Source organism: Amblyomma americanum, chromosome 1, assembly GCF_052857255.1.
Source record: "Amblyomma americanum isolate KBUSLIRL-KWMA chromosome 1, ASM5285725v1, whole genome shotgun sequence".
Classification (NCBI taxonomy): Eukaryota; Metazoa; Arthropoda; class Arachnida; order Ixodida; family Ixodidae; genus Amblyomma; species Amblyomma americanum.
Window position 1 is genome coordinate 88,073,609 of NC_135497.1, and position 25,175 is coordinate 88,098,783.

Here is a 25,175-nt window from a genome sequence, read left to right on the forward strand (position 1 = left end):
AGCCATGACGTGAGGGAAGGCATGAAGGAGGAGTTGAAAGTAGGGAAAGGGAAAGAGACCATGATCGGGGCCTCCAGGTTACTTTAGTAAGGAGCTCAGCTGTTGTCCGAGGATGCGGGTTCACTACCTGCCGCGGCGACCGTGTTTGTGTACAGGCGAAATGCAGGAGGCGTCCGTGCCGTGTACAGAGTCAAAAGAGAAAATGAAAACTAGTTTTGAGGAAACACAATGACGTAGTATCGAACCCGACCGCGCCGGGCGTTTTTATGGAGGCAAAAGGCTAAGGTGCCCGTGCGCTGTGCGATGTCAGTGCACGTTAAAGATCCCCAGGCGGTCGAAATTATTGCAGAGCCCTCCTCTACGGCACCTCTTTCTCTCTTTCTTCTTTCACTCCCTCTATCCCTTCCCTTATGGCGCGGTTCAGGGGTCCAAGGATATATGAGGCATACACTTCGCCAATTCTTTTCCTCAAAAATCAACCAACCAGCAATATTTTGAGCAAAATTTGCATTTAAATACTTTTCTCCTCTTTTGTTACGGGTCATAGAGATCATATCGAATGATAGGACATTCTTAATTATCGAACAACGTTTGCTTTTTCAATATTTTTTGGCGATGAGTTGTAGTTCTGCAGTCGGTAGCTCTCCGCCCCATGATGCTTAGAGCGCCCATGGTGGTACAGCATAACTCATACTATGCAACCAATAGGCAAAGCAATGCCCTGAAAATGTTTCGGGACCCCTTTAACCGTTGCACCACTGTGCCAGGAGTGGTATGCGGACTCCCAGGGATCTATGAATGTACAGTTGAAGATGACCAAATGCACATGCGTTAACTCATTAACGTTCTCGCAATCATACCTTCCAGGCTGAGCTCAAGTGCCTCCTCCAGTTTTTTTTTTTTTTGTTGTTGTAACAAGGGAAGTCCACTTACTACCATCGTCCGATACGGCAAACTCAATCCGCGCAACCGTGAGGTTCATTATAAGCAGGCTCGACTGTATTTTCAATTCCTTGCCTTTGCTATGTGAGCATATCTTGTTATTAATTTGTTTCACTGCAGTAGTAGTTTTTTGCAGAATAGTAATCGCACTACATTTACAGCTCGCAAATATATTTTGCTGCCTGAAGTTTTAATTTCAAAAAATCAAGTTTTCATATCGCCTGTGTTTACGGGATTATTTCCCCTCAGTTTAAAACCGGCAAAGTTTCTGTCTGTTTCAATCAAATGAAAATTGACTATTTCGTGGAAACTTTCTCTCGATTATATTCTTTGACAACCCTTATTATTGATAGCTGCTTTTAATAATGAATATTTAAATCATTTATACTGTGTTGCATTTTTGTTTTCTACAGTACCAATTATAATGATTGTTTTTTTAGTTTAGCTTTATTGTTCTTGACCTGATAATCGGTTAAGTTGCTTTGCTTGAATCACATGTACTTTCTCTTTATGTGTATAAGCTGTGTTAATGTATTTACAAGACTGTAAGTCGACTCGAATGTAAGTCTACTCCCCCACATGGCAGTTCTGAACAAAAAAAAGCAAACAAACTTTGAGGTCATTTACGCTTAGCGTTTGAGAATAGAATGCGATAGCACTATCCTGCAACCTCCATGTATGTATAGGCAGCCACTATCGGCTGCCGTGCGCGGGCACATTCCAAAACGAAAATGTATTAGCCACTGGACTACTCGTTCACACTTGCGAAATCTCTTAGCTAGCGCTGCTGTCGTGATCGCTGCTGTGGTCCCACAGCGCGTCGTTCTTACATCATCGTGCAGCAAAATCCCGCACTTCGCAAACAGCCGCATCACATCACGTGCAACAGCTGAAAATTTTGCCTCCCTGCAGCTGCTAGACCTGTGTCACATGTTGTGAATGTCGTACTTGCTGCCCGGCGCACAGTTCGTTTCCTCGGCGTATAGAATGACAGCCGTATCGAATGTAGCCGTGAACGAGCGCGGACGCTTATCGGACCGGGAGCACGAATGACAAAGCAATACATTAAAGACTTGTGAAACATGGCTGGCAGTAGTCAAATTTGTCGGAGTCGAAGAGGAATTATACGCGAGCGGCATCAGCTCTTCCGTCGGCTACCCCACTCCCTGGAGCCGCTGCGGTTCCGATTGGCGGTGCCGCCGTGATTGGAACAGCGGTCCTTCCATCAACTATCGAAACTCCATTGAGCGCCGAGTGCGCGGCTGAAAGTACACAAAAAAAAAACTTGGGCGATACGTTTTAAGAGTAGAACGCGAATGCGTTATCGGGCCGCCGCCGTTTATCAGCAGACGCAATCTGCGGCCACGTGTGGGGAGTGGGCTGGTGCCGGTTTGCTACTTATGGACAGCCACCATCGGCTGCCTTGGGCAGGGTGGGGAAGCCGGTTCTGCGTGTTGACATAGCAGCTGCTCAAGGTATGGTCCAAGAGCGATGCGACGGAGCCACGCAGCAAAAATGTAACCAAACCACACTGCAGCATGCCTGATATCTCTTTTGTCTCGCCTTTATTTATGGTGCAATGCTTTGGTTTCAATTTTAAGTCAACCACTTCACTTAACCACTTCAGATTTTCAAATTTTGAAAAATTGGTCAACTTAAGGTCATGTAAATGCAGTACTTTAGTGTAAGCCAGAGCTGTGCTTCAGTGGTCATGATCCTCCGCTGCTGACTCGGAAGATATGGGATTGATCCTGCCCACAACAGTCTCATTTTGATCGAGGCGAAATGCTAGAGGCCAGTGTACTATGCGATTTCAGTGCACGTTATACAACCCCACGTGGTCAAAATTGCCCGGAGCTCTCCTCTACAGTGTCCCTCATAGCCTGAGTCTCTTTGGGACGTGTCCCCATAAAGGAAACCAATCTAAGTTATTGTTGCTGCCGTGTTGCTGTTTGTTTATTTGTAGAGGGACCCTCGTTTAATTAATACTAAACCAAATTAATGTCCTGATTCTGGGACGCTCGGCTGTGTACTGGCGGTAATGTGTTCGTCGCTCATGTACTCAATAAATTCTTATTTGACATTTGATTTGATTTGCTGCTCTTGCATGCATGCCACTCCTCATATATGCTGCCTCCTGCCTTTTCAGACTTTTCAGATCGGAGGCTTGAAGAACTGGAGGAAGAGCTCAGAAGGCTGAAGGAGTTCCACGCCAAAAACAAGCCCATTTTGATGAAAGTCGAGCGGCGAAAAGCTCTGGGCTCGCTTCTTTGAGTTCGAGAAGCGCGCCGCCGACCCATTCCGCCTCAACAACCGTGGTGGCCGCCTTCTTCTTGAAATGATGGAGAGAAAGAGGCTCGAGGCGGAGCTTCCTCGCGTGAGTTTTGCTTGTGGACCACCTCCTTCCTCCTCCTCCTCTTTTATCCCTCTGTTTAGGTTTTCCCAGATTTATGTTAGCAAACAAAATAAAGGACTGTATGGTTGGCTAAACTGCACTAGAAGAAGAATTCCACAATCCAGATTAAAGCGACAAGGCTGGCCCAAACTTCAAGGCATAGTTTGTGAAAAGGGGCATGTGCGCTCATACTCATTCTTAAGAATATCTGTTGCAACAAGGACAAAACATGGTGGAGTGAACAGTACACTGCTAAATATGCGATGCGTGCTGTGTTGTGTCAATTTTAGTCTCTGCCTTAAAAGGTGTGACTTCATTAATTTTACCACTGATAGGTTAATATACTTCATGCATCTCGAATAGTTCGCTTCAACACCTCGATTGTAGCATTTCTCATATGGCATGCTATATTGTCACAATCTGGCTTCATTCAGCTGATCGGTTGCAAATATGCGCAGTTATCACAGGACGTGAGTGGAGAGATTTGGTGAATTTTTTCAAGCAGCTGCGAGGATGTTATTTTCAGTGGACCCCCTGAGCTGGTCACCAGTTACATGGTCAGTTTGGCGAAAGAAGTCGCTGCAATTTTTGCAGAGTTTACAAACGCACAAATGACAAAAACTACATTGGTGTGAAAAAGTGTTGTGTGGCGGCACCCAAGCAAGCTCTTCCCTCCTCCTTCCAGCAATTGCGGCGATGATAGCGCTTGGTTCCAAGGGCTGTACGCAAATCCCCTCATGGATTTTGCAGCTTTCATGGCATTTGCTTTAAAATGTTTAGTTTTTTCTTCAGATTTTCAGACATTTTATTGGTAAAGACCTACCGGATGGCCATAATCCTATAGCTGCAGGCTTTATTGCGCCGATAATTTTATCGATATGTATCTGCATCTCGAATAGTTCGCTTCAACACCTCGATTGTAGCATTTCTTATATGGCATGCTATATTGTCACAATCTGGCTTCATTCAGCTGATTGGTTGCAAATATGCGCAGTTATCACAGGACGTGAGTGGAGAGATTTGGTGCATTTTTTCAAGCAGCTGCGAGAATGTTATTTTCAGTGGACCCCCTGAGCTGGTCACCAGTTACATGGTCAGTTTGGCGGAAGAAGTCGCTGCAATTTTTGCAGAGTTTGCAAACGCACAAATGACAAAAACTACATTGGTGTGAAAAAGTGTTGTGTGGCGGCACCCTAGCAAGCTCTTCCCTCCTCCTTCCAGCAATTGCGGCGATGATAGCGCTTGGTTCCCAGGGCTGTACGCAAATCCCCTCACGGATTTTGCAGCTTTCATGGCATTTGCTTTAAAATGTTTAATTTTTTCTTCAGATTTTCAGACATTTTATTGGTAAAGACCTACCGGATGGCCATAATCCTATAGCTGCAGGCTTTATTGCGCCGATAATTTTATCGATATGTATGGTTTATTTTTGCACGGCAGCAGTGGAAGAATTGATAAATGTGAATAATTTGTTCGTTACTAGCGATATCTTTATACCAGTTATCGTTTTTCATGAGCTTGAGTAAGTGCACTGTTGCTGATGAAAGTGTTGCTTTCTCGTTTCTTAGCCCACTCGAGCACAAAACAAGTGCGGAGTAACGAGCCTCTCTCTTATCTTTTCACGTGCACTACTTCCGTACCTTTCAGTGTTGCATCTTATATATGAAACGGAGTATAGTCCCCATACGATCCAGCTGACTTCATTGAAAAATTCTTTCGTGGTCGTGCATCTTCGAAGTTGCCACTTGTGGAAGATAGCGCATGCTTGATCAGCTGTTGAGCTTGTTTTTGGGCTGTTGCATTTAATGCTGCTATTAGTGTCTTGGGTTTCTTGAGTTTTTTTTTTGTTTTTGTTCCAGCTTGAAGAAGAGATCAAGACACATATCAGCAGGCACACTAGTGTGGAGGATGAACAGTTCTTCACTGAGTGGGCAGAGGACTTCCTGAAGCACCTCAGCTCACAGCACGAAGCCTACAATCTCGAGGACAGAGAACGGCAGGAGAGGGTGAGAACCCTGTTGAAAGAGTAAAGGGTGCCATGTATTCTCGTGCAAATTATTACTTAGTGCCCGCCGAACAATTGCTCCAAATTGCTTTCGCTTTGCATCGCAGGAAAGGAATTCCAGATCTTTGTAGCCACTGTTCGCCCTCACATTCACAGCGATGTTAGCATAGGTCTTCGGGACACTGCCTCAGGTGACCCATGTGCACGTGCCACATGTCGCAACAGGTAGTGTTGCAGTGAATGTTCGACCTGGGATTAGTGTTTTAAAAGCAGCATTTACTGCTATAGTGTGTCTGCACTGCTTTTACGGTTTTTTGTCTAGGACAGTGTGGCAACGTTGTAGTGGCAGGCGGGCAGATTTGTCAATCTGTCACTCCAGGAAGCTAAAAGAACATCTTGGCAAAAGTGGTTGTGACATGCACAGTGCTTGGCCAGTGAAGAAAGTATCTAACCTTTCACATAACCAGTACAGTAAATTCTTGTTGATATGCTGAAAAAAAAATGCGAGAGAAAAACATTATCCAGGAAAAAGTGTGATCCAAACTACCTGATTCTGAAAACTAACGATTGAATGGGGTGTGATGACATTTATTGTGAATTTGATTTCATAAGAATGTCGATTGACATTTTTTTGCTTAATATATTCACAGCTCCTTCTTTTAGTGCTCGCAGAATGTGGTCCGAATTTGCGTTATCCTTAACACGAGTAGGCTGCCACGTTGGCTCAGTGGTTACGGCGCTCTGCTGCTGACCCAAAAGACGCGGGTTCGATCCCGGTCGCGACGTGTGAATTTCGATGGAAGCGAAATTCTAGAGGCCTGTGTACTGTGCGATGTCACGCACGTTAAAAGAACCCAGGTGGTCTAAATTACTGGAGCTCTTCACTACGGCATCCCTCATAGCCTGAGTCCCTTTGCGAGGTTAAACCCTCATAAACTGAAATCCTTAACACAAGTGAAGCATATTCGGTCAGTCGACAGCAATGGCGAGTCGGGATCTCTTGCTCATAGATTTCAAATGCTTCACCCCTTTACTCCATTGCACAAAAGAGCTGCGCCAGCTGGCTATCGCAGTCTTTGTTTTAGGTGCTGTTACTATACTGCGTTACTACTGGACCTGCCCTTATCCAAGCACTTGGTTGTAGCTCTCGGATAATTTGCCCCATTGCCTGTAGACGCTGCAAGGAAGCCATTGCATTTCTCTGTCGCATCTTCGCTGAAATGGCCCTCGCACATTTGCGCATATTTCCTTTTTTTTAATTCTTTGATCCTCTGCACCTAGGCACATCTGGGGAGCTACCACACCTCTCCCCACTACACATGTATGCTGAAGCATGGGAAATGCTGAAGCATGCTGATGTATGGGAAATGCTGAAGTATGGGAAATGCATTCATGAAAATGTTTATGGCCGAGAGGATTTATTAGCGGGGTCATGCCACTTGCAATGGCAGTTCAGGTGTGGGCCGGTATGTGAGACAGATACTGCGCCATTGCCTTTCCCCAAAAACCAATTTTTTCCTCAGCCATAACTTGAGGGAAGGCATGAAGGAGGAGTTGAAAGTAGGGAAAGGGAAAGAGACCATGATCGGGGCATCCAGGTTACTTTAGTAAGGAGCTCAGCTGTTGTCCGAGGATGCGGGTTCACTACCTGCCGCGGCGACCGTGTTTGTGTACAGGCGAAATGCAGGAGGCGTCCGTGCCGTGTACAGAGTCAAAAGAGAAAATGAAAACTAGTTTTGAGGAAACGCAATGACGTAGTATCGAACCCGACCGCGCCGGGCGTTTTTATGGAGGCAAAAGGCTAAGGTGCCCGTGCGCTGTGCGATGTCAGTGCACGTTAAAGATCCCCAGGCGGTCGAAATTATTGCAGAGCCCTCCTCTACGGCACCTCTTTCTCTCTTTCTTCTTTCACTCCCTCTATCTCTTCCCTTATGGCGCGGTTCAGGTGTCCAAGGATATATGAGGCATACACTTCGCCAATTCTTTTCCTTAAAAGATCAACCAACCAGCAATATTTTGAGCAAAATTTGCATTTACATACTTTTCTCCTCTTTTGTTACGGGTCATAGAGATCATATCGAATGATAGGACATTCTTAATTATCGAACAACGTTTGCTTTTTCAATATTTTTTGGCGATGAGTTGTAGTTCTATAGTCGGTAGCTCTCCGCCCCATGATGCTTAGAGCGCCCATGGTTGTACAGCATAACTCATACTATGCAACCAATAGGCAAAGCAATGCCCTGAAAATGTTTCGGGACCCCTTTAACCGTTGCACCACTGTGCCAGGAGTGGTATGCGGACTCCCAGGGATCTATGAATGTACAGTTGAAGATGACCAAATGCACATGCGTTAACTCATTAACGTTCTCGCAATCATACCTTCCAGGCTGAGCTCAAGTGCCTCCTCCAGTTTTTTTTTTTTTTTGTTGTTGTAACAAGGGAAGTCCACTTACTACCATCGTCCGATACGGCAAACTCAATCCGCGCAACCGTGAGGTTCATTATAAGCAGGCTCGACTGTATTTTCAATTCCTTGCCTTTGCTATGTGAGCATATCTTATGTTATTAATTTGTTTGAGTGCAGTAGTAGTTTTTTGCAGAATAGTAATCGCACTACATTTACAGCTCGCAAATATATTTAGCTGCCTGAAGTTTTAATTTCAAAAAATCAAGTTTTCATATCGCCTGTGTTTACGGGATTATTTCCCCTCAGTTTAAAACCGGCAAAGTTTCTGTCTGTTTCAATCAAATGAAAATTGACTATTTCGTGGAAACTTTCTCTCGATTATATTCTTTGACAACCCTTATTATTGATAGCTGCTTTTAATAATGAATATTTATATCATTTATACTGTGTTGCATTTTTGTTTTCTACAGTACCAATTATAATGATTGTTATTTTAGTTTAGCTTTATTGTTCTTGACCTGATAATCGGTTAAGTTGCTTTGCTTGAATCACATGTACTTTCTCTTTATGTGTATAAGCTGTGTTAATGTATTTACAAGACTGTAAGTCGACTCGAATGTAAGTCTACTCCCCCACATGGCAGTTCTGAACAAAAAAAAGCAAACAAACTTTGAGGTCATTTATGCTTAGCGTTTGAGAATAGAATGCGATAGCACTATCCTGCAACCTCCATGTATGTATAGGCAGCCACTATCGGCTGCCGTGCGCGGGCACATTCCAAAACGAAAATGTATTAGCCACTGGACTACTCGTTCACACTTGCGAAATCTCTTAGCTAGCGCTGCTGTCGTGATCGCTGCTGTGGTCCCACAGCGCGTCGTTCTTACATCATCGTGCAGCAAAATCCCGCACTTCGCAAACAGCCGCATCACATCACGTGCAACAGCTGAAAATTTTGCCTCCCTGCAGCTGCTACACCTGTGTCACATGTTGTGAATGTCGTACTTGCTGCCCGGCGCACAGTTCGTTTCCTCGGCGTATAGAATGACAGCAGTCTCGAATGTAGCCGTGAACGAGCGCGGACGCTTACCGGACCGGGAGCACGAATGACAAAGCAATACATTAAAGACTTGTGAAACATGGCTGGCAGTAGTCAAATTCATCGGAGTCGGAGAGGAATTATGCGCGAGCGGCATCAGCTCTTCCGTCGGCTACCCCACTCCCTGGAGCCGCTGCGGTTCCGAGTGGCGGTGCCGCCGTGATTGGAACAGCGGTCCTTCCATCAACTATCGAAACTCCATTGAGTGCCGAGTGCGCGGCTGAAAGTACACAAAAAAAAAAAACTTGGGCGATACGTTTTAAGAGTAGAACGCGAATGCGTTATCGGGCCGCCGCCGTTTATCAGCAGACGCAATCTGCGGCCACGTGTGGGGAGTGGGCTGGTGCCGGTTTGCTACTTATGGACAGCCACCATCGGCTGCCTTGGGCAGGGTGGGGAAGCCGGTTCTGCGTGTTGACATAGCAGCTGCTCAAGGTATGGTCCAAGAGCGATGCGACGGAGCCACGCAGCAAAAATGTAACCAAACCACACTGCAGCATGCCTGATATCTCTTTTGTCTCGCCTTTATTTATGGTGCAATGCTTTGGTTTCAATTTTAAGTCAACCACTTCACTTAACCACTTCAGATTTTCAAATTTTGAAAAATTGGTCAACTTAAGGTCATGTAAATGCAGTACTTTAGTGTAAGCCAGAGCTGTGCTTCAGTGGTCATGATCCTCTGCTGCTGACTCGGAAGATATGGGATTGATCCTGCCCACAACAGTCTCATTTTGATCGAGGCGAAATGCTAGAGGCCAGTGTACTATGCGATTTCAGTGCACGTTATACAACCCCACGTGGTCAAAATGGCCCGGAGCTCTCCTCTACAGTGTCCCTCATAGCCTGAGTCTCTTTGGGACGTGTCCCCATAAAGGAAACCAATCTAAGTTATTGTTGCTGCCGTGTTGCTGTTTGTTTATTTGTAGAGGGACCCTCGTTTAATTAATACTAAACCAAATTAATGTCCTGATTCTGGGACGCTCGGCTGTGTACTGGCGTTAATGTGTTCGTCGCTCATGTACTCAATAAATTCTTATTTGACATTTGATTTGATTTGCTGCTCTTGCATGCATGCCACTCCTCATATATGCTGCCTCCTGCCTTTTCAGACTTTTCAGATCGGAGGCTTGAAGAACTGGAGGAAGAGCTCAGAAGGCTGAAGGAGTTCCACGCCAAAAACAAGCCCATTTTGATGAAAGTCGAGCGGCGAAAAGCTCTGGGCTCGCTTCCTTGAGTTCGAGAAGCGCGCCGCCGACCCATTCCGCCTCAACAACCGTGGTGGCCGCCTTCTTCTTGAAATGATGGAGAGAAAGAGGCTCGAGGCGGAGCTTCCTCGCGTGAGTTTTGCTTGTGGACCACCTCCTTCCTCCTCCTCCTCTTTTATCCCTCTGTTTAGGTTTTCCCAGATTTATGTTGGCAAACAAAATAAAGGACTGTATGGTTGGCTAAACTGCACTAGAAGAAGAATTCCACAATCCAGATTAAAGCGACAAGGCTGGCCCAAACTTCAAGGCATAGTTTGTGAAAAGGGGCATGTGCGCTCATACTCATTCTTAAGAATATCTGTTACAACAAGGACAAAACATGGTGGAGTGAACAGTACACTGCTAAATATGCGATGCGTGCTGTGTTGTGTCAATTTTAGTCTCTGCCTTAAAAGGTGTGACTTCATTAATTTTACCACTGATAGATTAATATACTTCATGCATCTCGAATAGTTCGCTTCAACACCTCGATTGTAGCATTTCTCATATGGCATGCTATATTGTCACAATCTGGCTTCATTCAGCTGATCGGTTGCAAATATGCGCAGTTATCACAGGACGTGAGTGGAGAGATTTGGTGAATTTTTTCAAGCAGCTGCGAGGATGTTATTTTCAGTGGACCCCCTGAGCTGGTCACCAGTTACATGGTCAGTTTGGCGGAAGAAGTCGCTGCAATTTTTGCAGAGTTTACAAACGCACAAATGACAAAAACTACATTGGTGTGAAAAAGTGTTGTGTGGCGGCACCCAAGCAAGCTCTTCCCTCCTCCTTCCAGCAATTGCGGCGATGATAGCGCTTGGTTCCCAGGGCTGTACGCAAATCCCCTCACGGATTTTGCAGCTTTCATGGCATTTGCTTTAAAATGTTTAATTTTTTCTTCAGATTTTCAGACATTTTATTGGTAAAGACCTACCGGATGGCCATAATCCTATAGCTGCAGGCTTTATTGCGCCGATAATTTTATCGATATGTATGGTTTATTTTTGCACGGCAGCAATGGAAGAATTGATAAATGTGAATAATTTGTTCGTTACTAGCGATATCTTTATACCAGTTATCGTTTGTCATGAGCTTGAGTGAGTGCACTGTTGCTGATGAAAGTGCTGCTTTCTCGTTTCTTAGCCCACTCGAGCACAAAACAAGTGCGGAGTAACGAGCCTCTCTCTTATCTTTTCACGTGCACTACTTCCGTACCTTTCAGTGTTGCATCTTATATATGAAACGGAGTATAGTCCCCATACGATCCAGCTGACTTCATTGAAAAATTCTTGCCCGTGGTCGTGCATCTTCGAAGTTGCCACTTGTGGAAGATAGCGCATGCTTGATCAGCTGTTGAGCTTGTTTTTGGGCTGTTGCAATTAATGCTGCTATTAGTGTCTTGGGTTTCTTGAGTTTTTTTTTTGTTTTTGTTCCAGCTTGAAGAAGAGATCAAGACACATATCAGCAGGCACACTGGTGTGGAGGACGAACAGTTCTTCACTGAGTGGGCAGAGGACTTCCTGAAGCACCTCAGCTCACAGCACGAAGCCTTCAATCTCGAGAAGGACAGAGAACGGCAGGAGAGGGTGAGAACCCTGTTGAAAGACTAAAGGGTGCCATGTATTCTGGTGCAAATTAATACTTGGTGCCTGCTGAACAATTGCTCCAAATTGCTTTCGCTTTGCATCGCAGGAAAGGAATTCCAGATCTTTGTAGCCACTGTTCGCCCTCACATTCACAGCGATGTTAGCATAGGTCTTCGGGACAGTGCCTCAGGCGACCCATGTGCACGTGTCACATGTCGCAACAGGTAGTGTTGCAGTGAATGTTCGACCTGGGATTAGTGTTTTAAAAGCAGCATTTACTGCTATAGTGTGTCTGCACTGCTTTTACGGTTTTTTGTCTAGGACACTGTGGCAACGTTGTAGTGGCAGGCGTGCAGATTTGTCAATCTGTCACTCCAGGAAGCTAAAAGAACATCTTGGCAAAAGTGGTCGTGACATGCACAGTGCTTGGCCAGTGAAGAAAGTATCTAACCTTTCACATAACCAGTACAGTAAATTCTTGTTGATATGCTGAAAAAAAAATGCGAGATAAAAACATTATCCAGGAAAAAGTGTGATCCAAACTACCTGATTCTGAAAACTAACAATTGAATGGGGTGTGATGACATTTATTGTCAATTTGATTTCATAAGAATGTCGATTGGCATTTTTTTGCTTAATATATTCACAGCTCCTTCTTTTAGTGCTCGCAGAATGTGGTCCGAATTTGCGTTATCCTTAACACGAGTAGGCTGCCACGTTGGCTCAGTGGTTACGGCGCTCTGCTGCTGGCCCAAAAGACGCGGGTTCGATCCCGGCCGCGGCGTGTGAATTTCGATGGAAGCGAAATTCTAGAGGCCTGTGTACTGTGCGATGTCACGCACGTTAAAAGAACCCAGGTGGTCTAAATTACTGGAGCTCTTCACTACGGCATCCCTCATAGCCTGAGTCCCTTTGCGAGGTTAAACCCTCATAAACTGAAATCCTTAACACAGGTGAAGCATGTTCGGTCAGTCGACAGCAATGGCGAGTCGGGATCTCTTGCTCGTAGATTTCAAATGCTTCACCCCTTTACTCCATTGCACAAAAGAGCTGCGCCAGCTGGCTATCGCAGTCCTTGTTTTAGGTGCTGTTACTATACTGCGTTACTACTGGACCTGCCCTTATCCAAGCACTTGGTTGTAGCTCTCAGATAATTTGCCCCATTGCCTGTAGACGCTGCAAGGAAGCCATTGCATTTCTCTGTCGCATCTTCGCTGGAATGGCCCTCGCACATTTGCGCATATTTCCTTTTTTTTAATTCTTTGATCCTCTGCACCTAGGCACATCTGGGGAGCTACCACACTTCTTCCCACTACACATGTATGCTGATGCATGGGAAGTGCTGAAGTATGGGAAATGCATTCATGAAAATGTTTATGGCTGAGAGGATTTATTAGCGGGGTCATGCCACTTGCAATGGCAGTTCAGGTGTGGGCCGGTATGTGAGACAGATACTGCGCCATTGCCTTTCCCCAAAAACCAATTTTTTCCTCAGCCATGACGTGAGGGAAGGCATGAAGGAGGAGTTGAAGGTAGGGAAAGGGAAACAGACCATGATCGGGGCCTCCAGGTTACTTTAGTAAGGAGCTCAGCTGTTGTCCGAGGATGCGGGTTCACTACCTGCCGCGGCGACCTTATTGGTGTAGAGGCGAAATGCAGGGGGCGTCCGTGCGGTGTACAGAGTCGAAAGAGAAAATGAAAATTAGTTTTGAGGAAACGAAACAACGCTGTATCAAAGCCGATCGCGGCGGGCGTTTTTATGGAGGCAAAAGGCTAAGGTGCCCGTGCGCTGTGCGATGTCAGTGCACGTTAAAGATCCCCAGGCGGTCGAAATTATTGCAGAGCCCTCCTCTATGGCACCTCTTTCTCCTTTTCTTCTTTCACTCCCTCTATCCCTTCCCTTATGGCGCGGTTCAGGTGTCCAAGGATATATGAGGCATACATTGCGCCAATTCTTTTCCTCAACAATCAACCAACCAGCAATATTTTAAGCAAAATTTGCATTTACATACTTTTTTGCTGGTTTGTTACAGGTCATAGAGATCATAGCGAATGATAGGACGTTCTTGATTATCGAACGTTTGCTTTTTCAATATTTTTTGATGATAAGTTGTAGTTCTGCAGTCGGTAGCTCTCTGCCCCATGATGCTTGAGCACCCATGGTGGTACAGGTGGTCTCGAGGAAGCTCCATGCAAATTCTCATAGCCAGGGCGCAAGCTTTTCCTCTAGTTAATAGTAAGAAACTTTATGCTTCCTTGGGACAGAAACGAATGCTTAGAGTGCAATGGCTCGATCCCGCAAAGCCGCTCTCAGGTACATAGAGAGTAGCCTTAAGTGGGGAGTGCTAGGTCGTAGGATGTGTACAGAGAGGCGCAAAATCCTTCGATGCAAAAAGTGGCCAGATCTTCTGGAGGATTATTTTTGTTTTACTTTATTTACATTGCTTTTATGTAGAGCAAACAAGTTGGTTTTGTTAATGTAATATAAAATACAAAAACTTGACAAAACGTATCTCGAGTTAACACAATTTGCTGTATATTTACTCTTTGTTCTATCATCAAGTTCCCACTAATTTATGCCATACCTGCTGCTAAAACCGCTACTGTATGGTGATGCCATCAGCGCCACGAATTTGTTTTTGCGAGCTAATTAAGATATTAAAAACCGCAGTATACGCGGTACGACCGATGCTAATAGCATCACTATAACTCATACTATGAAACCAATAGGCAAAGCAATGCACTGAAATTGTGTTTCGGGACCCCATTAACTGTTGCACCACTGTGCCAGGAGTGGTATACGGACTCCCAGGGATCTATGAATGTACAGTTGAAAATGACCAAATGCACATGTGTTAACTCATTAACGTTCTCGCAATCATACCCTTCAGGCTGAACTCAAGTGCCTCCTGTTTTTTTTTTGCTGTAACAAGGGAAGTCCACTTACTACCATCCTCCGATATGGCAAACTCAATCCGCGCAGCCGTGAGGTTCATTGTAAACAGGCTCGACTCTATTTCCAGTTCCTTGCCTTTGCTATGTGAGCATATCATATGTTAATAATTTGTTTCGGTGCAGTAGTAGTTTTTTGCAGAATAGTAATCGCACTACATTTGCAGCTCACAAATATATTTTGCTGCCTGAAGTTTTAATTTCGAAAAATCAAGTTTTATATTATATATTATATTATATATTATATTCTTTGACAACCCTTTTTATTGATAGCTGCTTTTAATAATGAATATTTAGATCGTTTATACTGTGTTGCATTTTTATGTTTTCAGTACCATATATAATTATTGTTATTTATTTTTGCTTTTTTGTTTTTGTCCTGATAATCTATTAAGTTGCTTTGTTTGAATCGCATGCACTGTCTTTCTGTGTATAAACTAAGACTTAAGACCGCCATTGGAACACGAAAGGGAACGCTTTTGTCTTTAGCAAAAGCGGTAATCTCAAAAAAAAAGTTAAGACTGCCGACGGGTGGTCGGCAGATATTTTGATTGATATACTTAAAGTTTATATGAAAAAATTACCTTTGTTTTAAAATGATTTTGTCCATAATTTTGGCGTATTCTAGTCAAACCTTTAGTTTTGAGAGAGTGATTGTGAAAAAAAGCAGGACAAGTTGCTTTCATAAACTTTTTCTCGTTTTAAAATGATTTTGTCCAGAAATTTTGCGTATGCTAGTCGAACCTTGAATTTGTAGAGAGTGATTGTGAAAAAAAGCAGGGCAAGTTATGTGTGAGTAAACACTGATAATGCTGATGATGGGTGCTGAGATGCTTCCATTTCTGTAATGCCAGCTGGTGCAACGCTGTCGCCTACCACTGATGCGGCGAGAGTTCCTGCTATCCAAAGTGAGTGATGAGCCACTCGTTCGCACGAGCAAGGAGAGCAAGGATCTGCTCATCGAAGCCATGCGCTACCACCTGACGCCCCTGCCTCCTCTTAGCGGGTGGGTAATGAATCGCACTGATATTCGAGAGCAAGGTCATTGTACGACCAGCTCTCGTTTAGCGTGTTTTCTCGCCATGATGTTTCCTGCAGCTCCGCGAGATGCAGACACCCATGCATGACCTTCTGGAGCCTTCTGATCCACTGCTTAACACGGTGCTGACCAGACGTTCCTCTTTGCTGACTTTGCCAAGCATATCTCTTGGCTGGTTGCTATCAACTACTCTTGTAAGAACAACCATTATTAAAAACCCACCCAACAATATCTGGGCTTGAGTTTTGTTAGTCTTTGTGATGGGAATACCACCGTGGAAGACCAGCGGAAAACCAGCGATGTAATGCCAAGCGTCGTGGACCGCACAGGCAAGCTATTCTCGAGTGTGTGACGTCTGGAGGTAAGCCAGTCTCCGAATGTTAGCCCTGCTATTATAGCGTTGGAATTAAATGAAAAGTACAGTTAGGGGGTAATTACTCTTAGCACGACCCGTGCTCAGCCCTTCAAATCGTTGGTCCACTCGGACTGGCCCTGCCTTCTTCTAGGCTTCCAGGTTAGCTGAGATGATAGACTGCCTGCTGTGGACAGGAAGTGGTTCCAGGTTCGATCTTCGTGACGGGACGAATTTTTCATCAACTACGAAGTTTTGGAAAAAGCTGTTTAGCTTCCCATTGTAGCCGTATGGCTGCGCACGGGTGGATACTGGTTAGCTATTACTTAGGGATTTCCCTATACATTCAAATAATCTTTAATGTTCGGGCTTGGCCAGTTCTTTCATTCGTTTTCTCTTGACTTGCACCCCTGGGAAGAACGACTGTCTCACTCAGCCGCCTACGGGAGTAAAACAGTAAACCGGCGAGTTTAGCTACTTGGGTGAATGGTCATGACTGCAACAACGCCTATGGGATCGGAGCTCTTGCCTTTGGTAACCCAGTTTCTGCCCCTAAGTTGAGCGCCAGCGCTGGTTAGGGCAATCGCAGACTTTCCCACATCCTCCCCAAAGCCGGCTACAGAATTACGTCACTGTGACAAGGAGATATAGCTGCAGTGAAAAAGGACGGGCTCCTTTTGGAGCAACAGCTCCTCTCTCCGAGCCGAAACTTTCGGGTCCTCAAGGTTTCACTTTGACCTTGAGCCAGGCCTCACACGCCTGACGTCATACCATGGGTCTGGCCACAGCTGGAGTCGAGCTACGCTGCGCCGAGCCTTCGCCATGCCAGGTGGCATGACCACTTGATTGGCCATATGTAGTGCGCGCCTCACTGCGCTCACGCTTCAGTCGGAGCCGTTCGGTCTCTACTCGGCGCAGTGATGGAGGCCGGTCTTTCGCTCGTCTCATTAGCGGTAACGGAGTTAAACCTCAACCATTTTCTTTCGCTTGCCTTTCAGGGGTGCTACGAGTCGCGTACAATGACGGGTTAACTAGATATCCAGGACCACAAGGTACACCAAACTGATTGTGATTGAGTGTTCAGAGCCAGCATAGCGAAGACTGCCATGAAGAGGGAGAGGTGGCACAGAGTACCTGCCAGTGATCTCTGTACCAATGAGCGTACGTACTACCGACGTCATGCCTCTAAACTGAAGGAGCAAACGAGTTTACATGGGCACGTTACAGGTGGTGTTGTACTCTGCTTGAACCTAATACTACGTTGAAGTTCTGTGTGGCTTAAGCCTTTTGTATCTCGTCATTTGCGCTTATTTCTGGAATGGAGCTCCTGGCATGCCAGTCGCACTTTCAGAAAAGCCAAAGGCAGAAAACGCCCATCGGCCATGCATTGTCAGTACATTTTGAAGAACCACAGGCACTCAAGTCTATCCAGAGCCTTTCGCCATGGTGTTGTTCAATATCCATGTAGACTTTAATTCGACAACAGTGGAGCGGACGTTCGGAGCGGACCATCCAAAGTTAACTGCTGAAAGTCAACTTGTCACCATATCTAAAGCTGAAGCAACCCGAAGATCACACTTTGTTATATTTTATCAAGGAGCATGCGCACATTAACCGCAGCAATTTGCACGAGGATTATACCGCTAATCACATTATCAGCAAAAAAGACTGCCTTCTCCAAGCAAGCCATAGCCGCCATGGCTACGTCGTCACCCCACATAGTATAGAGTGATACTAATAGCACAAAAGAGAAGGAAGGCGAAGAATGGAAGTATTAGTTACTTGGATTGCTGAAAAACGTTTTTACAATCAAATACATGCCGCAAATATTGCCAGTTACCTCTGAAGCTGCTATTGCTGTACGAAATACCTGTACACATCTGCTTGGGTTGTAGTTGCAGAAAATTTTGGTATGCTCGCTGGGAATGATTTAGAATGCCTGTTTTATCTGGTCCTACTACAGCATGTCTGTCAGCATACCTACAATAAAATTCGCACCTTTGGCATTATACTTTGCATAATTCTGATTTCCCTTTGTCACATTATATTTCATCGCTCTATTTCTACACGGAACAAATCTTGTCATCACTGCAGATGTCTTCATAGTTAAATCATACTCACAAGGTAGCATAGCTTGGAGATTGTGCTCTCAATGTTTCGTGCCCGACTGCCTGCTCTTAGACGGCATAATGGTGGTCCGGCCGATGAGACCGCCAGGGCATGGGATTAGTCCAAGGGTGTTAACTACCCTCCGTTATCGCTTTCATTAAGCATTTGGAGACTGAACTGCTCCAGAATCTATAAAGCACTACCGTTTCAAGGCTCTTCTCGTGGATGTGAAAGAATGCCTCGATACCTTTTGATTTCCTCGCGACAGTTTCTTTTTCTCTTTTTTTGGGGGTCAGTATTATGGTCTGTATAGCACTTTCAAAGCATTCTTTTGGCAGCTGTTGATGCGCAGTGTAGCTCGTAACTTTGAATGACAACTCTTCCATAATTGAGGAGGGAAAATAGACGTTCTTTTGGAAGCATTGTACCAAGAAAGCAGCTTTGCACCTATGGTGCACCAATCTTGGGCTCACCTCTGGCATTACTGTGCCTTTGTTTATTTTTATATTTGGTGTACAAAGATCATGCACAAAAAATAGAAACCGCTGTGCTGAGTGACATATTTTTCTGAACAAAACCTGGATTCATATGCGTGCATATAGCTAATACGTTCAATGAGGCCCAAATGGACAATCAACATGGGGTAGGTTGAAAGAAAAACTGAACTTGATAGCAGTCATTAAACAGTCCACCGTTGCATGTCATTTTCTTTCGAGTGGAATTTTTCTTCGTAATTTATAGGCCAGGTAGAAAGAGCAAAGCAGTACTCGGCAAGACAGCTGTGTAGTATTGTTTTCTCATTGCAACGATAACGTGAACAGAGGCTGCCTCTGTGCAGCGCTATACATTGCGTTGCCTAGAGTTGGTCTGGGCTCACAAAATGAGTGCTGTGATTCGTTAAGGACCGTTCGTCAGTGAACTCCAGGAGGATGACGCAGTGTTCCGAGGAACACTGCGCCAGTATTTCGTACTGACTGTAACCATATTCGATGCCACCGAAAGGTATGTAAATGGTCTTGTGAAGCGGGTGGAACTTGCTGATGGTCAGATTGTCCTCGTGGCGGGCACGGCCAATGTAGAGAGGCTCTCCAGACAAGGTCATGCCCCTCGAGTGGCTCCGCTCGGCACATCGTCACCAGAGCTTGGCCGCCAGGCCAGTGAAGCGCCGTCGGAGGCGAGCAGCTGCGAAAAAGATTTTGGACGCAGAGTGCATTGACGGTCCTTTCATTTCACTGTGAATTAACTTGAGCTAATTAACAGCACCAAACATTCTCCCACACCTGCACCTAATGTTGTCTATAATCATACACCGAGCAACCGCCTTGTGAGTGGACCGCGGGTAACAATCCACTGCGTTGTCAGGTTTAGTGCGGTCTCTCGCTCGGTTAGGTAATGATCATCAGCCTAGCTACATCCACTGCAGTACAAAGGCCTCTCCCATTGATCTCCTAGTTAACCCGGTTTCTGTGAGATTTCTTACTCTGAGTGTTTAGATCCTCAATCATGCGCTGCAGCTCTTGCCCCAAGGTAAGTGTTTCACCTAAGAGTTTACACAATTTTTAAAAATAAGGCATTTTATCATCATTTATTTACCCTTAAGGGCCCCAGGGGGCATTACATAAGGGGGGGGGGCGAACAGTAATGTCACAAAGAACAAAATTAAACTTGCCACATGTAGATACAACTGTGAACACTTCAAAAGAAAAACGAGCAAGTATGAGAGTAAACAAAAAGGGCCTTCAACAGGAATTATTTGGGGAATAAATTAACATCTGTTTAAATTTTAGGGTATTAACTTCATTCACAACACTGTCTAGAAGGACATTCCACTTGGCTATGGCAGCTGGCAAGAACGAGGAATTGAACGCATTGGTTGAACCATGAATACTATGGCAATTATACAAACGTCGCGATCATCTTAAAGGGGGCATAATTAGGCTCTCACGCAGTTGGGGAAAATTATAATAAAGTTTATGAAATAGTCCTGCTATCTTACGACGGGATGCCAAACCAACAGAGGATTTGATATTAGTAACACTCGACCGAGAATCATAATTTGATATAAACCGAGCGGCTCGATTTTGAATGGCCTCTAACATATGTGTTAGATACTTTTGATGGGGATTCCAAATGCTCGATGCATATTCAAGTTTAGTGCGGATGAAAGTTACGTATGCGATTAGTCTAACCTTTGGGGGAGAAAATGTGAGCGGTCGTCTGATGAATCCTAGTGATTCAGAAACGCTAGCAGCAAGGGACGTTATGTGCTTCGATCAGTTAAGATCACTTGTTATTTCTATGCCAAGGTATCCGTAGGATTCAACTTCAGATAGCGCGGTCCTGTTTAGCGTGTAAGAAAATTGCAGGTTAGATCGTTTACGGGACACGTGCATAAACTTGCGTTTAGTTTCGTTCAGTTTCATGAGCCAGGTCGAGCACCAACTTTGTATCAAGTTCAGGTCGTCCTGCAGCAATGACTGGTCGTTCGTAGTGCTAACACGGCGGTAAAGAACGCAATCATCTGCGAACAAACGGATGGATGATGAAATGCCGACAGGAAGGTCATTGATAAAGACAAGAAACAGGAGCGGCCCAAGAACTGAGCCCTGAGGCACTCCAGAGGTGACTTTAGTGACGGTAGAAGGATGGTTGTTGATGACTGTGTATTGCGAATGATTAGTTAGGAAACTGCAAATCCATGATAATATCAGCGGGTGCAGTGAAAGGGAGGAAAGTTTAGCCAAGAGGCGCTGGTGAGGAACTCTGTCGAAAGCTTTCGAAAAATCGAGGTAGATATCTGTTTGAAACAAGGAGTCAAGGTTTAGGTGGAGGTCAGTCGTAAATTCGAAGAGTTGAGTTTCACATGAGTAGCCAGAACGGAATCCGTGTTGGTTTGGAAAGAAAAAAATTTCTATCGAGGTGATTAGCTACTTGGGAGTAAATATGTTCAAGTAGTTTACACGCAATGCATGTTAGCGAGATAAGACGATAATTTGATGGATCATAGCGGTTACCTGCCTTAAAGCAAGGCACGACTCGGCTAAACTTCCACTCAGACGGGATTTGGCCACTAGAAATGGATTGCGTAGAAATGATTTGCAGGAAATGACTGGATATTACTTTGGTACCTTTAAGAATTTTCGCAGAAATGTCGGGCCCAGGAGCACTTGATACCTTTAAATCTTCAATAAGTCTACATATTCCTTCGGCTGAGATACTAACAGGTGGCATTTCAGATACATTTAGGCTCTGTGATGTAGGAATGTTTACGGCTGGTTCGTTGGTGAAAACAGATGAGAAGTACGTATTCATTACATCCGAGCGAAGCTCATTTGGAACATGACAACCATCTTGATCTAATAAAGATATATTATGTGAACCGCTACGACCTGGAGTTAAAATAGTCCAAAACTTTTTTGTGTTGTTTCGAAGGATATCGAGTAGGTCATTGTTGTAAAAGTTTTGTTTAGTGCTCTTAAGCAACTTGGTATAATTTCTCAGACAGCTAAAATATTTCTCCCATTTAGACGCTAAGTTGGAGCTCTTAGCTTCTCTAAATAATCGTTTTTTCATATTGCACAGACTTCTTAAAGAGTTGGTAAACCACGGTTTTCCGGCATCACCACGAATGCAAACGAGGGGTACATAAGATTCAGTTAAATAGGTGATTTTTTCTTTATACATGGACCTGTTGTCATCAATAGACCTGAAAGAAGCAGTCTGTTCGAAGTGGAGAAGAAATTTGGCTAGTTCCTCATTGATTTTAGAAAAATTGGCTTTTTTGTAGTCGCGTATGTATTTCACTGAGCGTTGTCGTGAAGTAATGCGAACTGAAAAGTTGAACAACACTATGCTATGATCGCTAAGACCGGTGATGGATGACAAAGACTGGATTAAATCAGGATTAGATGCAAGAGCAAGATCTATGATGTTAGTGCCCCGAGTTGGTATTCTGACTGCTTGAGAGAGGTCAAACGAAAGAATAAGGTCCAAAAATTCTCTGGAATGGCGGGAAGATGCGGTTAGATTATCCCAGTCGATGTCTGGGAAATTAAAATCGCCGCTAACTATGAGGTTGGCATTGGGAAACTGTTTATTTATGTCGAGCAGAATGATACTTAACTCGTCGATGAATGAATGATCGGAGTCAGGTGCTCGGTAACATGCGATTATTATATTAGTGCAATGAGCAAGAGAAACGTTCACGCAAAAGATTTCGCTTTTACTATTGACTGCGATAGAAGAGACCAGAATACTTTTAACAAGAACCATCACGCCGCCTCCCCTATGCCCTGGTCTGTCACGACGGAAACAAGTGAAGGATTGCTTATCTTGGAAAAGTTCGTCATTCAGTATATCAGGTGTGAGCCACGTTTCAGTAAAGATGGCAATATCTGTGCTGTTGTCTTGCAATATAGCTTCCACGGCTTCTTTCTTTGGAAAATAACTTCGGTTATTTGTTAGTAAAACGGAAACTAATTTATCCGTTAGGGCAGGGGCTGCACGCGTGCGATTTTGGAAACATTGGTGCATAAAGGACCTGTGTGCCTGCGGAGAGCGCTATAAATTTAATTCAACCACATAATCTTTAACAGCATCGTACACAAACTGTTTGTTGTTCGTGATGAGCTTATCAAAACGGATTTTAAATGAGCCATCTCGTTGCTGACCATACGAAAAAAGTTTCTTCCTTGCCAAGCGAACGCGTGCAGAGTAGTCCTCACGGACAGAAAAGGAAGAATTTTTAAGCTTGGAGCTGGCAAAAAGGATACACACTTTGTCTTTAAATCTCATAAAATTTACAATGATAGGGCGGTTTTTTCCTTCTTGGAAACGGCCAAGTCTGTGAACACGCTCAATATCATGGCTATCAATTTTGACATCGAGCTCGTCCGCGCAGAATGAAATAATCCGCGATTCAGACACGGACCAAGATTCATCTTGTTGATCTGTGATTCCAAAAAACAGCAAATTGGACCGTCGGAGACGGTTCTCAGCGTCATCACATTTATCTGAAAGTAGCTTAATGTCGGATGAAAGTTTAGCCATATCAGGATCGGCTGATAAACTCGGGCTACTTAACTGATTAGAGCTCGTGATTTGTTCCAGGGCGTCAACTCGCACCGAAAGGCTGGATACTGAAACCTTCGACTGAGCAGCCCGAATCAACGCTAGTTCACTAAGCATAGTATTTTGAGTGCATTCAATGCGGGATATAGCCAAGGCAATTGACTCGAGGGACGGGTTAGGGGCGTTATTCTCTGGGGGTCCTGGGTTCAATTCCACATCCCCGGCTAGCACAAGCATTAGGCAAACGGCATAGGCGTTGATACACTGGTAACATGAAGTGCACAAGAACTTTCGCAAACTGCAGTCAGTGTCGATGGGGCACGACACCGCAACCAAAAACGCGTTATCAGAGCGAATGCAAATTGAATTTGGTAAGTAACCTGCATGAAAAAGGGCATTCGTGTGACCTGCATCGTTGCGGTGGCGTGCCCCGAGTGATCGCAGTGTGATGGCGGTATTTGTACTCCAATCAATGCGGGGGCGCTGAGCGTAGTTCCTGGTTGCCAGATGCGGAAACGGTTCGACAGATGGGGAAAGGTTGAAACAAGCGGGTACTGCACGGCGTCGCTTTCGTTGTCCATGAAGTCAGCTTGCTGTCAAACGTCGGAATCCATGTCCAGGTTGTAACAGCTGCCTTGACAGCCCGGCAGCGTGGTAAACGCAGCCGCCGCGGTCGGGTTCGAACCGCGGCGGCTGCGTTTTTATGGAGGAAAAACGCTAAGGCGCCCGCGTGCTGGGCGATGTCAGTGCACGTTAAAGATCCCCAGGTGGTCGAAATTATTCCAGAGCCCTCCACTACAGCACCTCCTTCTTCCTTTCTTCTTTCACTCCCTCCCTTATCCCTTCCCTTACGGCGCGGTTCAGGAGTCCAAACCCGTTTCAAAAGGTATTACATTCCGTTTCTCGAGACGAGTGGCGCGTTCTTCTTCGCTTTCTTCATCTAGTAAACCAAGCAGCTAATTAACGCTCGTTACTTCAACATCTTCCAGACGGTGGCGGCCCTTTTTTTGTGTGTGTACGGCACGTAGCAGAAGCCCCGAGATGGCACTACCTTGCCGGGTATCACGTCACCTTCGTGCACGGCGCGCGCCACGAACATGGCGCTTCCACCCTTGTCCTCGCCACTGCAGGGGCACAGCGTTGGGGGTATGCGCTCTCCGTGACACAGCACCCAGTGGCACGGTGGCCTGTACTGGCTCACTGCGAGGCAATTTCGGCTATTTACGAGAATTTTTCTCGGATTCCGAGCACGCTTAGGAAAGTTCGATACTACTGGACAGGTTCCTATCATGCTTCAGTATAAGCTGCAAGCTAGAGCCTCCAGATTGTAGACGTGTACGATTGAACTGTGAGCCCGTTAAGACAGCGCACCTGTGTAAGCGGAAGGCTCGCGTTCGTAGCAGCGACCGCAGAGCCACACGAAGTTGTCCCTTGATCGAGAGCGCATTACGGGCGCTCCCAGAGTCGTGTGCAAGAACCGAGTCGTTTGGCGAGTTCCTGCCTCTGCGCCCTAATTTTGGTTGGACTAAATGCAATTACTTCTGGGTATAAAGGCTTTTACATATGTTAGAATCCACTGGGTCTATCAGTGCAACTGCTTCGCTCGTACGGCTAGCCCTTAGGCATCGCTAGTGCAGATTTGCAACTCACTTGTCTACTGTAGAGGTCGTTCAGAAATGCAGGTCAAACATCCGTAGTTGGCCGTTGTGCTTCATCCGTGTTGATGTGGACTTCTATCGAAGAATGATTTCTGTCGCTGAAGGCTCCTATAAATAGGGCTGTTGGGTGAAAGCCAGTGACATGCGGCAATGAAATGTTGTGGGCGTTTGAACAAATAAACGAACCAGGATCTTGACTAAAGGGCGGAAAAGTTGTTGCTGTTGTTCTCCCGACGTCTATTGGCAAAGCGTCAATTACGCTGGTTCATATTTTTTGACCGGCATGAAATTTTATTTTCTCTTCATTTGTAAAG

General features: G+C 45.1%; 1 protein-coding gene across 4 annotated transcripts; it reads left to right on the forward strand.

Moving 5' to 3' along the window:
- The first annotated feature begins 3,091 nt into the window (after nucleotides 1-3,091).
- On the forward strand, nucleotides 3,092-15,903 carry LOC144113190 (uncharacterized). 4 transcript variants are annotated; one of them, XM_077646150.1, is made up of 4 exons: nucleotides 10,008-10,188; nucleotides 11,532-11,681; nucleotides 15,488-15,639; nucleotides 15,702-15,903. In XM_077646150.1, exons 1-4 carry the CDS (start codon nucleotides 10,150-10,152, stop codon nucleotides 15,799-15,801), a joined length of 441 nt encoding a protein of 146 aa, XP_077502276.1. In that variant the 5' UTR covers nucleotides 10,008-10,149; the 3' UTR covers nucleotides 15,802-15,903. The 4 variants fall into 4 exon arrangements, with proteins under 4 accessions (XP_077502275.1, XP_077502276.1, XP_077502277.1 ...); XM_077646151.1 differs by having other exon boundaries at nucleotides 15,732-15,903; XM_077646149.1 differs by lacking the exons at nucleotides 10,008-10,188; nucleotides 11,532-11,681 and adding exons at nucleotides 3,092-3,319; nucleotides 5,197-5,343 and having other exon boundaries at nucleotides 15,488-15,903.
- Nucleotides 15,904-25,175: the final 9,272 nt, after the last annotated feature.

Bases quoted from the DNA above. Each gene is read 5' to 3' on its own strand.
- LOC144113190 (XM_077646148.1), top strand. From the start codon at position 10,150: ATGATGGAGAGAAAGAGGCTCGAGGCGGAGCTTCCTCGC. The intron at 10,189-11,531 runs GTGAGTTTTGCT...TTTTTGTTCCAG, and splicing joins TCGAGGCGGAGCTTCCTCGC to CTTGAAGAAGAGATCAAGAC. The intron at 11,682-15,487 runs GTGAGAACCCTG...CTGTAATGCCAG, and splicing joins ACAGAGAACGGCAGGAGAGG to CTGGTGCAACGCTGTCGCCT.